Raw genomic sequence first — 14,496 nt, forward strand, 5'->3', positions numbered from 1 at the left:
GGCTGTTTTGTTTCATCAAATACTCATTTCACGCTCCGCAAATCATCCTTTCTAAAGAAATCATGAACTAGCTGTATAGATGAGAATGGAAATATAACAAAGTCTTAAGGCAGTTTGAATAGATACAATCAACTGGTTCACTCACGATATAAGGAAGTTTGGCATTCTCATGATTAAAGTGCTAGGCTGCTAACCAAAAGTGAAGATTCAAATCCACTACCTGCTCCCTTGAAAAAATGTGACAGGCTGCCTCTCTGTGATTATGTGCAGCTTCCGACATCCTATGAGGCAGTTATTCATCACTGTCTGTGTGCTGTGAGGTGGACCCCATGGCAGTGGGTTTTGAATTGAGTCTACATTTTTCACTGGAGGAGTAGAGTGGGTGACACTCACCCTTCCTGTACAACCAACTCACTACCCCTGCTATCAAGTGAGTCTGACTCATTGGATGGAACTTATGGAGCTGTAAATCTTTATGGGAGCATATTGCATCATCTTTCTCCCTCTGCACATGGATAGGTTTGAAAATCCAGCCTTTCAGCAAGTAGCCCAAAACTTAACTCAACAGAGGTGCTTCCTGTGCTGCAGAGAAAATATAGGATGCTGTATTTTCCATGATCTTGAAAACCAAGAGTTTCACATGTAATTATTTGAGATGCTGTCCAAATTGCAGGGAGAGACTCAAAGGCAAAACGAGTCAGATATTTGGCGCAGCTGATTTTGTGGTCAGGCATAATTGGAGAGCACTGGGTTCTTTTGAAACCATAAAGGCCAATTTCCAGTAGAATCATTGATGTCAAGAAGTGATATGCATAACTTTGCTAAACAAATTGAAGTCTAGAAAGGTCTTGAAATTAACAGTCTTGAACTAAAAATTACAGCAAACAATCCTACTCTCTGGATGTCAGATTAATCATGAACAGGGAGTCAATAATTTCAGTCTTGCTGATTCTACTATCTTTCTGATGATAGAAGAGGTATCAGCACTCTTAGATGGTAGGGTTTTCAGTGTGGTTCTGGAGTCATTTCCAATATTTGAATATACCAACGGTGCTTTTCACAATTTAAAAAGAACATATTTACAAACTTTATTCTCAAAACATTTAACTAGAGTTCAATTTAAAGAAAATAACCCAGGTAGGTTAAAGGTTTCATGTCAGATGTGATCACAAGAAAAAAGTTTTCCAAAATAAGAATCATAGAATTTCTGACACATTTTTAAGGGTTTCAGAATAATAATGATCACTGGACCTTTGAGATAATATATGCTATTCCTCTGTGGCTAGAAATGAAAAGTCTGTTTCATAATAAAAGCTGCAGTCACTCTGAAAGAATTGCTTGTTGAAAGGAAGATTTGGTTAAAGTAAATATATTTTAATAAAATACACAAGAAGGAATTTCATAATATGTCTTAAAATTTTCATATTATATCTTAAAAATTAAGGAGATAGAGTTATGTACATAAACACATTTGGCAACTGAGGAAAGAATAATACAAGTTTTATTATTTTGAATTTTGTTTTTCAAAAGTAGCTCTCTAAACTTAAAGATGAGTTTGTGTTATAAAGGATGTTTCTCAGCTGAAAAGTTGGGTAGGAAAGAAGGAACCGATTACAAGGAACTATATGTGACCTCCTCCCTGGGGGACAGACAACCGAAAAGTGGGTGAAGGGAGACGTCGGACAGGGCAAGATATGACAAAATACCCATTTATAAACTATCAAGGGCTCATGAGGGAGGGGGGAGCGGGGAGGGAGGGGAAAATGAGGACCTAATGTCGGGGGTTTAAGTGGAGAGAAAATGTTTTGAGAATGATGTACAAATGCGCTTTACACAATTGATGTGTGTATGGATTGCGATAACAGTTGTATGAGCCCCTAATAAAATGTCCAAAAAAACCCAACTGCAACAAAATTTAAAAAACCCAACAACAACAACAACAAAAAACCAAAATGAGAAAAAAAAATGACTGCAAAAATCATTTAATAATCAGAACTTAGAATGTATGAAGTAGGAATCTAGGGAAATTTGAAGTCATAGAAAATGAAATGGACACACAGAGATTGAGATCCTAGATGTCAGTGAGCTGAAATGGGCCGTTTTAAATCTGAAATAATATGGTCACTATGCCAGGAAAGACACAGTCAAGAGGAAAGGTGTTTTGTTGTCACAAAGGATATTTCAAGATCGATCTTGAAGCGCAATGCCATCTGTGATAGGATTATATTTATGCCTCTTCAAGGAAATTAAACAATACAACGAATGCTCTCATTTATACACCAACCATGAGAGCTACTGATGAAGAAATTGAAAAATTTCTGCCATTGCTTTCAGTGTAAATGGATCAAACATGCAAAGAAGAAGCAGGGAACCAATAGAGAGGTCTGCGGGCCGGCCCCCAATCCCAACTACATGGGTACCCCCTACCCCCCACCCCAGAGGAATGCACTTCAGAGGACAGCACTGAAGCTGCCGCTCAGGAAGTGGGGTGCGTCTGATCAGGAGCAAACAAAGAGTGAAGGGTAGTGGAACACACCCAGGTCCACCAAGCCCTGAGGATAATATTCCGACTCGGAGCAGCCGATGCACAGAGAGGATCACAGGGCCGGCCCATCACGAGACACGATGACAGCCCTCACTGACACATAGTGCTAAGGGGGACAGCACTGGGGACATAGTGTAGGAGATGTTCCCGGTCCGACCCCACCACATTGGGGTGAAACACTAAGGCTATGCAGTGGAGCAGCAAGGGGAACAAAGCAACGAAGTCCCTGAGGAATGCCAAAGGTGGACTTGGGGGCCAGGGCATGGCACCTCAGCCGACTTGACTCGAAAGCTCTCATAAAGGTCAATGGACAGACCTGGAAGGGTTTGAGGGCTTTTCAGTTTTTGCGGTTTGTTTTTTTTTTCCCTTTTATTTTTCTTTTCGTTGTATTAGCTGTTGTTTTTTAGTTATGCTTTTCTTAGCTTTGTTTTTGTGTGTATTATTGTCTGTTTGGATCAGATAGGCGGGATGAACAATACAGAGTAGAGAACAATGGGACTGGTGGTTCTGGGGGGACATGGGAGAGGGGGAGGCGGGGGGTTAAAAGGAAGGTGGTGCCAACAAACCCAGGGACAAGGGAAGAATAAGTGATCTAAAACTGGTGACAAGGAGGGTATAGGATCTTTGAGGGGCCTCCATCAAGGGCAATGTAGCTGAGAGGAATTACCAAAACCCAGTGAAGGCCGAACATGATAGCGGGACAGGAGGAAAGTAAAAGGAAATAGAGGAAAGAACTGGGAGGCAAAGGATATTTATAGAGGTCTAAATTCAGGCATGTATATATATATACACACATTTATATAATAACAGGGGAATAGATCTATGTACATATATTTATTTTGAAACATTATCACAGCAGATGGACATTGGGCCTCCACTTAAGTACTCCCTCAACGCAAGAACACTTTGTTCTACTAACACGGCACTGGGTGATGTTCACCTTCCCTGACATGATCGCTGAAGACAAAATGGGTGCAAAAACAAATGTGATGAGGAAAGCTAATGATGCCAGGCTATCAAAAGATATAGTGTCTGGGTCTTAAAGGCTTGAAGATAAACAAGTGGCCATCTAGCTGAGGAGTAACAAAGCCCACATGGAAAAAGCACACCTGCCTGTGTGATCATGAGGTGTCAATGGGATCAGGTATCAGGCATCAAAGACCCAAAACAAAACAAACAAACAAAAATCATATTAATGAGAATGAGGGGAGGTCATAGTGGAGACTCAAAGCCCATAAGTAGTCAATTGGACACCCCCTTTCAGAAGGGCAACAAGGAAGAGATGAGCCAGTCAGAGTGCAGTATAGCACCGACTAAACACACAACCTTCCTCTAGTTCTTAAATGTTCCCGACTATCATGACCCCAATTTTATCTTACAAATCTGGCTAGACCAGAACATGTATACTAGTACAGATAATAGTTCACAACACAGGGAATCCAGAACAGATAATCCCCTCAGGACTAATAAGGGGAACAGCGATACTAGGAGGGTAAGGGAAGGGGCTGGGCAATAAAGGGGAACCAACACAATAACCCACCTATGTCCCCCCCCCCAGGGGGACAGACAGCAGAAAAGTGGGTGTAAGACATGAAAAAAAAAAAAAGAATAACATAAATTATCAAGGGCCATAGGGCAGGGAGGGTGAGGGAGGGGAAAAATGAGGAGCCAATAACAAGAGCTCAAGTAGAAAGACATTGTTTTGAAGACGATGATGACAACATATGTACAGATATGTTTAATTGTTTAACAATGGATATATGTATGTATTGTGATACAAGCTGTAAAAGCCTCCAATAAAATAGAAAAAAAAGAAGCATTGATAATTTATAGAAATGGGAGTATATGTGTTCTTGTGTTCCCTCTCCCCCACCCCACCCAAACCAATAGAACCCTGGTGACACAAATGTTAAGCACTCAGCTGGTGGACTAGAACACGTTCTCAGTCTAAACAAGACCTATGATATTTTTATCTATCTATCTATCTATCTATCTATCTATCTATCTATCTATCCATCCATCCATCCATCCATCTATCACTCTTACAACCGTGTGATCAATTAGCTTTATTTCTCTTCCCATCTATATCTCTACTTATCTATATCTATCTATATCTCCATATAGATAGTGTGTTAATTTGAGTAGACTAGAGACACAAATTCATAGATACTCATATGTGTAGAAGAGAGAGGTTTATATACAAAAGCAATTGAATATTGAGAAAACATCCCAGCCCAGTCCAAATCAAGTCCAGAAGTCCAATATTAGCCCACAATTCCAATAACAATCTATAAATTCCTCTTCAGACTCCTGCAACACATGCAGTGACACTGAATGTAGGAAGGTCACAGGCCAGTGGGTGGAAAGTCTTGTGGATCCATTGGCAGTGGAAATATCTCAGCACTGTTAGGGGTCTCCACATGGCTTCTTTAGCTCCAGGGCCCCAGTATACCTCCATGTGGCTTGTCAACCAGAATGTCTCACAGGGTGAGTCTCTGTGTGTCACCTCCAGAGTGCTATTATCTCCCTCGTGCCTCCAAATGAGGTCATCAAGCTGTTACCTGATTGACAGGCTGAACTCCACTCATTCACTCTTAAGTCTCAATCTGACAACAGATTATGTAACTATCACAGATAGAGAAATATATATCAAGGGAATGGCTCACACTATTATAGGAGTAAGTACAATCTGAATCAAATCTATGGGTCAGATTTTAAATTGGAGAATTAAAATGCATTATCCAGTAATTGCTAAGTTTGGCAAACCAGGAAGCAAGAAGACCACCCAGGAAGCAGGAAGACCACAGGCTGATGGAGGTAGAGGCAGAAAAATTCAAGGTCAACAGGTCAGGTTTTCTGGCCACAGAGTTAAAAAATCCAAAGTTGGCAGTCAGTCATTATGGCAGGTCAATGGTAGCTCCCAGATTGTGAGGCAATATAGCAGGCTGTTGGCTCAAGGCCGAAACACCAGGGTCAATGAGACAGAAGTAGGATCCAGATCCAGATAGGAGGAAGTGGGAAGTCTACCTACAAAGTCTGCTTACATAAGAGTAGGCCACGCCCCTGAGGAAACTACTTGTCAATTGCAGCAGAGCTATGACCTGGGTGATGAGGCTGTCTCATCCCTAATCCTCTTACATCTGCTTTGTTGTTTACAGTAAATTCCATCATGGAGTTGTATATGTTAGGTCACATCATGGGGGAAACACCAACTACTATACTACTAAGAGTCCTGGCCCAACCACGTTGACACAAAACCAAATGAACGCAGTTGCTAACCTACATTTCAGCGGTTTGAGGTCTCAAGTGACCAAAGCTTACTCTATGAGAGAAAGCTTTGGCAGTTTGTTTAATAAAGATGCCAGCCTGGGGAACCTCTGTGGAGTTCTGCTCTACCCCACACGTCACTCTGAGTCAGAACTGACTGCACGGCAGTAAGTTGGATGCTCTTTCTTCCCCACTAGGTGTAAGTTTCCAAGATTCACCCATTCCGTATCATGTAATCCTGCTTCATGGTTTCTCAATGATTGAACAATCATCTAGTGTATGTCAAGCCCACATGGTGTTCTTCTGTTGACGGACATTTGGATTGTTTCTACCAGTTAGTACTTGCGAATTATGTTTCTGTAAGCATTCATATACCAGTTTTTGTTTAAATACCTCTTTTTAATTCTTTCTGGGTAGTACCTAGCAGTTGAATTCCTGGTCACTTGCTAAACCTAGGGTCATTATTTTGAGGAACCAACTATCTGTTTTCCACAATTCTTGCTCCATTTCCCCACCACCCCAACAGTATGTGAGGGCTATATGTGAGTGGTGGGAAAGTTTGTGGCAAAGTCTCATTAACTATTAATTCTAATGTTTCATCTACTTTTTGAAGGGCCCTAATATTTCCTAATGTATAAAATCATGGAAAACAAAACAAAACAAAAAAAACGATTTGGGGAAAGAAAGCAACACAGGATGTAATGCACTATGTATTCTTGTACAATTACTGAGTATCCTTTAATATTAGATCTTTTATTCAGGCTCTGGGGTGGGGCCCATCCACATGTGTTTGTTTATCACCCGTCGAGTGACCAGGTAGGTATGACTTTCAGTGATGCTACTTGGCCAAACCAGAAGAGTGAGTTGTGGAGTTCAGCTGTAAAAAGCACAACAAGCTCACCAAAGCAGATACCAATCAGGCCAGAGGAGACTCTTCCAAGGGACACTGCTTCCACTCCCCGTCCTTTATCTATGACTCCCCCTCAGAAAGATTTCCTCTCTTCTCTCCTAACATCTTCAACTAGAGCGGATCCTTATGGAAAATGCATGCAAACCTCTCTTCATTTTGCATTCACAGAATAGAAAGCTATCAGATGAACAGATTCCCTTTCACATAACACTTACCATGTCACTGGTGTCATTGATTTGAATTAGCAAATCATTCCTATAAATAATAATATAAGCCTTTGAATATATTGATATGGTATGTGAAATGTTATTTTGCTATATGATTTATTATTATATTATTTGATGACAGTAGGAAATTAAATTTGAGTATTACATATGAATCATCTTATGTACATGCTAACCCTTAGGCTTTTTATCTATTGTGACCTGTAGATGTGTAGACACTGAGAACATCCTATCATCTAATCTCCCAACACCCTACCTTCAGAGTTGGCTTTCCTTTTACTCAGGGCCTATTGTCAATTAATTGAAATAAAGGATATGGTAAAAATACAGTAGTGGTACTGGTGGGGTTGTATGTGAAATGGAGTACTTCTTACAGCCCTGGTATCTTGGTAAATGATGTCCAGCTGTGTTCTTTAGGTCTTTGGAGAAGGAAATGCATCTGAGAACAATCACTGTCTATTGCCCTGCATGCTGGAGACACAGAGGGGATCACCTCCTGGGAAGTAGTCCAATGGGATAGAGCTGTATACAGAGCTCCTAGCTGCCACCCAAGGGTCAAACTGGCAAAAATTTCTCAGGGAATGTAAGACAAAAAATACTTCATTAATGAGGCACATGGGAATTCATCCGCTAGAACCAAAGATTTGTAAATACTTCCCCTACACTGACTCAGATCTGCTCGATTCATCTAAGGTGATGAGAAAACACAGTTGTACCTTCTAGAAGCCTAATGATTGGGTCCATCTCCAGGCTCTTCCTGGGAGCACAACCTCTAACTTTACAGTGGAACATGGGAGAAACAGCCCTGGTGAACTCTCCTCTGATAATACCTGGATGAGCTTCAAGATCATCTCAGGTGCCTGGAGATTGGTGATGCATGATGACCCACTCTTATTGGTAGTATCTGTAGGCGGATCAACAGGTATAACAGATAAAAGCAAGTTTAATGGATAAAGTCCTGATAAGTTAGAGTCTGGTTCTAGAGACTGATTCTGGCTACATGAAAATGTCTTCTTTCTGTAGTGTATCTTCCCTGGTGTTGGCTCTCATTCCTGCAACCTCCTTCTCTCAACAGCCTTGCTTCTTGCTTCACTGCATTAATGTGTCCGTTAACCTCATTCAACTATTTGATCACTAAGTCACTCACAAAACTCTTATTTAGCATTAAATTATAGTCTGGACTCAAAGAAATGAATAGACATTTTCCCTTCTTGCAAGGGTCTTACATTCCACATAACAGACGGTAAGTAAGTGCTTATCCCGGCACTGCAATCCTACTGAAGTGGATCATAATGTTGTTGCCTTTCCTGGGAAATTTTAGTGAAGGCTTCACAGAGAGATGATGTTCACACTGAGCTTTGAAGGAGGAGGTAGGAGGGGATTAATGTTGGGATTATTAAAACCATATGATGTGCACTGGAAATTGCACATAATAAGCAATAACTCATGAACAATGAAAGCAAGGAATGGAAAGTGAAGCATGAGTGTGGACAGGTAGACAGCAGCCATGTAACACACAGCTGTGTATTTTGGCTAAGGATGGACAGCTCTGAAATTAGCGAGAGTCAAGGCAGAATTAGCAGCACAGTCTGTCTGCACTCAGACTTGCCTTTGCAGACATTGCTCTGGTCCTTGTGCAGAGCAGATTCCTGCTCCTGTGAAAACCGTAGCGAGACGAAGAGTGGAAAAAGCACAGTAGAAGTGGGTGATGAATCTATGAGGTTTTGAATTATAATGTATCCAAAAATCCACTGAGTCGTATGAGGCAGCTTGACATTTAAAGTTATTTGTTTTTTAAACTTTTCTGTAAACTTGGCATCAGAATTTGGGCTTAAGAGATACAGCATAGGAGAGTTATAGCTGTGATTTTTCTTGTGCACAGCAGGTAGTGCACGCTGGGTCAAGTTCACAGCTTGTTGTTTTCAAGGTATTTTTAAATAATGAATTAAAAATTTTTTTTACTTAAGTTTACTGTTTCACAGTTTGTTTGTTGTTTTTAAATACTTTTTAATTTTAATGTATTTTTCTTTCTTTCAAACCATTTTGTTCAGACCTAATCAGACACCATATCTTTCCATAGTTCAATCATATCAAGCAATGTTGTTTCAAAACATGACTTTCCTTCTTGTACTTCTTGACATCAGCTACCTCTAATCCTCTCCCGTCATTCCCCCACCTTCCCCAAACATCTTCTGCCAACCCCATTAAGAACTCTTATTCTCGTTATTGTCTCTGACCACAATTGAGATAGAGAAATAACCTGGGTATCAGACAGAGTAGTGTAGAGATGACCATAGTAGATTAAAATGATAAATTTGACTCGAATGGTTAAAGCCTTGTCATTTTATATCTGTATGTTGGGGTGGATCTGTTTTTTAAAAATATTTTCTATGTTTTTTCATAATTGGGTTTATCTCTGTTGTATTTTTTAATTGTTGGTAACCTTCTTGACTCTCTGTTACATATTGTTTTATGTTCTTTGATACATGAAACTCAGGATGGGTAAATGTATGGAGACAACAGATTTTTTTAACAGAAAAATTATAAATATGGTAAGGACATTTCCCACAAACCTTTCACTTAGATGCCTATTATCATCTCTATCCAGAATCCTTCATTTATTTGTCAGACTTCCTTGGACTCCTGCGGCTGCGACAGGTACTCTGATATTGTCCTTGTATTTGATGACCATGCTTGCGTTGAAGTGTGTTGGTTAACTATTTTGCAAAATTTCTCTCACTTGGTATTTGTCTGATGTTTGTCTCATGAGTAAATTGGGGTTATGGAGTTTAAAACTTTAAAAAATTTTATTTCTTGGTTTTCAGACGAAGACCACAGGAGTTACGTGTCAATTTCATCCATCATTTTGTCGATAGCTATAACCTGGCTTAGATCTTGATGAGAATTGCATGAAGTATATGGATCTAGTTGGGAAGATTTTACATTTCACAGTATTGCTGATCCTCCCAAATCATGAACAGAGAATATCTATTTATTTGGTTCTTTCATTTCTCTCACCAGTTTTATGTAGTTCTTAGACTATTAATTTTGTTTGCATTTTGATCTATTTTTGCCATGGCCTCAGAATTTCATGTTGGTATGTTACTGTTCATTATTGTTGTGTGGAAATTTATTGGTGGGTATATCTTTATTTTGAAAGCTATAATTTTTCTCTCCTTATTAGTTTTAGTATTTTTCTATATATGAATATTTAAATTCATTACAAATATTTTAATACATAATGTGAGCATAGGAATTCATTTAAATCATATATATTACAAATATTTATCTAGTTGGGTAATTCCACTATTCTTGCTTTTCTGGGTATTGTGGGGTTTAGGTAATACAACCTTCCTTTCTCTGATTCTTACATAGTTCATGACAATCGCCTTTCCTCCCCTTTTGTCCACTTCCTTCCTTCCTTCCTCCCAGTAGACTGGCTTTCTACCACATGGCAGAAGATTGTTGCAAATAAAATCTCTGCCTAAGGGCTTACTGGTCTTTGAAATATCCAAAGACCTGGTTTTGGATTATTGACTCACAAAACTCAGTTCTCATATGAGAGTGAAAGTCACTTATTTTTACTGCATTTTTTGTTATTGAATTGGCTCAGCCTTCATAATGCACCATCATAGACTAATGTGGAGAGAGTAGGAGCAGTTATCAGTAAATGAGATACACGTTGAGCAGATACCTTAAGCTGCCATCTGCAATAAAAAAAGAATATACTACACCACATAGAAATCGAGGAAAGAGTAACATTTGTGGAAGGCTGAGTTATATACTGTTCATGTACATTATATTAGTATAAACAAATAACACTACATTGTACCACATAACAATGTTGATGTTCTCAGCTGTCACCAATTCAATTCCAACTCTGGATGAATGTGCAGAGTAGAACTGTATTTTGGGATTTCCAAGGCTTTGACCTTTGGGAAGCAGATCACCGGACTTGCCTTTAGATTCCTCCTTGTTGATTGTAAATGCCAAGCTTTTAGCTAGTAGTGAAGTGCTTGTTCATTTGCACCACCTAGCAGCTCATTATAATACAATAGGATATGATGTAATGTGGTGTGTTATAATAATGCATATAAAATAATAAATGATGTTTAAGTTCTTTATCATGGAGTCTTCTACAACCTCACAACAATCTGATCTCATATTCCCCTCATTTTTAACTACAACTTCAATCCAGATTCCTTTTTGCACACCAGTTATACCACTCACCTTGTTGTCAAGGGGTGTGAGGAATACTCCTGTGTCAAGTGTGTAGCACAAACCCTATCTCTGCCTAAAGGGTTCTTTTCATGACTAACATCCTAACTGCCTTCAGATTTCCTGCACAATGCCTCTTTATCAGAAGTGATTATGCAAAAAAGTGTTTATTTTTGCTCTATAACTGCTTACATCTTACTGTGAATTAAGTGGTTTACAGATCTAACCAATATTCAAGAAATCACACACTTTCTGATTTAACTCGTCCATTGCAATTCCCCGATGTGTCATAGCTGATCCCGCTGCCTCTTTGTGTTTCCTGTTTCCTTTCCTCCTTCCTCCACAACCCTCTGAATTTTGTTTCTGGGCAAGTGCTGCCTCTTGAACTTACAGAGTTGATTACTGGCACATGGAGGAGACTTCTGTTCCTGGCATGACTGCTGTTTGCATGCTCCATGAGTCCATTGGACCAATTGTTTCCTTGTGTCTTCCAACTTCCATCACTCTTCCTACCTCTGTAAGGGAAGAGCCCAATAGTTGCATCCTGTTCTGTTCTGTTGTGTTCACTAACTCCCTTTGGTCATTATTCATCAAATAAGGGCAAGGATTTTTATGTTTTCACTGAGGATCCTACAACTTTCAAGAACACTGGCATAAAATAATTGGTCAAACACATCTGTTGAATGAGCAAACACACTCTAAAGGAATTTGTAAAGAAATATAATGCTTTAGGGAAAAGATGGTATTAGAAGACAGGACAGCAAAACAGTTTCAGCATCAAAGAGAATATTGAGCACATGAGATTCAAGAACACAAGATATATATCTATATATATGGATTAATTAACTGTTTAAAATATAAATGGCAATATATCCCTTAAACCATTGTTCACAACTTCTGGCACAGTTGGCAATGCTCTTTTCTCTCCCCAAGTAGTTTCATCAGCTACATGGAACCAGGAAACCACACTCACTTTCCAGAATTCATCCTTCTGGGGCTCTCTGAAGAGGCAGAGCTGCAGCCCCTCCTCTTCGGACTGTTCCTCTCCATGTACCTGGTCACCTTCACTGGGAACCTGCTCATCATCCTGGCCATCACCACAGACTCCCACCTCCACACACCCATGTACTTCTTCCTCTCCAATCTCTCCTTTACAGACATCTGTTTCACCTCCACCGATGTCCCAAAGATGCTGATGAACATCCAGATGCAGAACAAAGTAATTACATATGAAGACTGCATCACTCAGATGTATTTTTTCACACTTTTTGGAGGCTTAGACAACTTCCTATTGACAGTGATGGCCTATGACCGGTTTGTGGCCATCTGTCACCCCCTGCACTATATGGTCATCATGAACCCAAGGTTCTGCGGCCTCCTGCTTCTGGCCTCCTGGGTATTGACTCTTCTGGACTCTCTATTACAATGTTTAATGGTTTTGCGACTGTCGTTTTGTACAGAAGTGGAAATCTCCCATTTTTTCTGTGAACTCAATCAGGTCGTCCAACTTGCTTGCTCTGACACATTCCTCAATAATTTAGTAATTTATGTTGCAACTGGGCTTCTGGGTGTTATTCCACTCACTGGGATCCTTTTTTCTTACACAAAGATTGTGTCCTCCATTTTGAAAATTGCATCAGCAGAGGGCAAGTATAAGGCCTTTTCCACTTGTGGGACTCACCTTGCCATGGTTTCCTTGTTTTATGGTACTCTTCTTGGGGTTTATCTCAGTTCTGCTGCTACTCAAAATACCATGTCCAGTGCAATCGCCTCAGTAATGTACGCTGTAGTCACACCCATGCTGAACCCCTTTATCTACAGTCTTAGAAACAAGGACATAAAGCAGGCCCTAGGGAAACTTTGCAGTTGCAAATTATTCTCTACATAGAAGAACCAATCTCTAGATTAGAGAGCTACTCAAGAGAAAGAGAGCTAAGAATTCTGAAGATCTAAATCATACTTTCCTCAGTGCACACATCTGCTTTCTAATCCCAATTCAGTCTTCTTTGTTTTTATACTTAATACACCAATGTTTCCTGTATATTTCTTTCAAAGGTGTTCATTTGTATCAAAATCATCTCCTCATCAGGCAATTGTTTCAGAGCAACTGCAGATTGAAACATTAAACATCGTCAACTGCTAATCATAAAATATACCTGCATACAATTATCCCATGGGAACAGCATTATTATTGTTCTCAAACCTGAAAATGTTGAGATATAAATTTTCTGCTTCTTTTATTTATGAGTATCATGGTTTTTGCTTCTCTAGAGAAATGAAGTCCAAAAGTGGTTGTAGAGGAACAAAATCATATGGATGAATTTTCTAAATTTGTTGTAAAGTCTGACTAGTTCTCCAAGTGTTACTAACCTGCCTTCATTAATTTGTCACTATTATTAGTAAAGAGGGTGCTGTTAACCCAAGTGAAGTGACACTGTTATTATGTAAAGTATTACCACCAAGAGATTAACTTTTGGTCGAAAGGGAAGTGCTGGGTGATCACGTGTTTGATCATTTTCATCAATTTTGTCAGGGTTAGAAGTATAGGGAAGCTGATTGGTTGATACTACATATAACAGACAAAGTGGTAATTGAAAGTGTTGAGCTCAGGACTTAAGTATCATTCCTCAAATGCCACATGAAAGACCTATTCAGAAAACAAAAAAAAAAAAATTCCTATTTTAAGAAGTAGTACAACATAAAACAAAAAAATCAGCAGTCAGGAAAAGCTATTTTTGTGAAAGAAAGAGTTTTTATGGATTAGAAATCAAACTGTCCAATCAAAAGTTATCAGAAGAACACAGTCATTGTACATAGCCTGTGTGATGAACAATAATGGTTTCTAAATCTAAAATGTTTGTCTATCCGAGGTCAGATAGGTAGGTGTAAAAGGTAATTTTCTGTATTTAGAAAAAAATTCCATAAAATATCACACACCTCTAAATTAAATGAAATTGGTAATTTCAAAAGCTTTAGTAAGAGTCCTGACACATCCCAAATATATCTGAATGAAAATTATTTTCATTCCAAATACCTAGTTCTCCATCTAAAGATTGTTGGGGAGATCAGGAAAAAATGGCGACTCGATAGGACTCACCGGTCTGGAGCTCCTGCTGCCAGACCAGAAAACTGGGAGGTAAGGTGAAGGAAATGGGGAGGTGGAGTCCTGAAAATACAACTAGGGTACTAGGGTCTCTCTTGAACCCCTTTTATGTGTGTGATTTCCACTCAGAAAGCAAACCAAGAACACTTTAAAGCACTCTAGCTTTGGTGGGCCCGTGGGCTGGCGGTGCCAGCTGCGCCCTTGCCTGGAGCAGCAGTTTCTCCAGGCT

At 39.5% G+C, this 14,496-nt stretch overlaps 1 protein-coding gene across 1 annotated transcript; it reads left to right on the top strand.

Annotated features, from left to right (window-relative positions):
* Positions 1–12,086: 12,086 nt before the first annotated feature.
* Positions 12,087–13,052, top strand: LOC101646854 (olfactory receptor 7A5-like). Its single transcript, XM_004715562.2, has one exon. The coding sequence runs from the start codon at positions 12,114–12,116 to the stop codon at positions 13,050–13,052; it is 939 nt and encodes a 312-aa protein (XP_004715619.1). The 5' UTR covers positions 12,087–12,113.
* The last annotated feature ends 1,444 nt before the right edge of the window (positions 13,053–14,496 follow it).

Source organism: Echinops telfairi, unplaced genomic scaffold, assembly GCF_000313985.2.
Source record: "Echinops telfairi isolate 266 unplaced genomic scaffold, ASM31398v2 ScPeMD7_30;HRSCAF=105, whole genome shotgun sequence".
NCBI classification, from domain to species: domain Eukaryota; kingdom Metazoa; phylum Chordata; class Mammalia; order Afrosoricida; family Tenrecidae; genus Echinops; species Echinops telfairi.

Excerpts from the sequence above, each read along its gene's own strand:
- LOC101646854 (XM_004715562.2), top strand. The coding sequence starts at position 12,114 with ATGGAACCAGGAAACCACACTCACTTTCCAGAATTCATCCTTCTGGGG.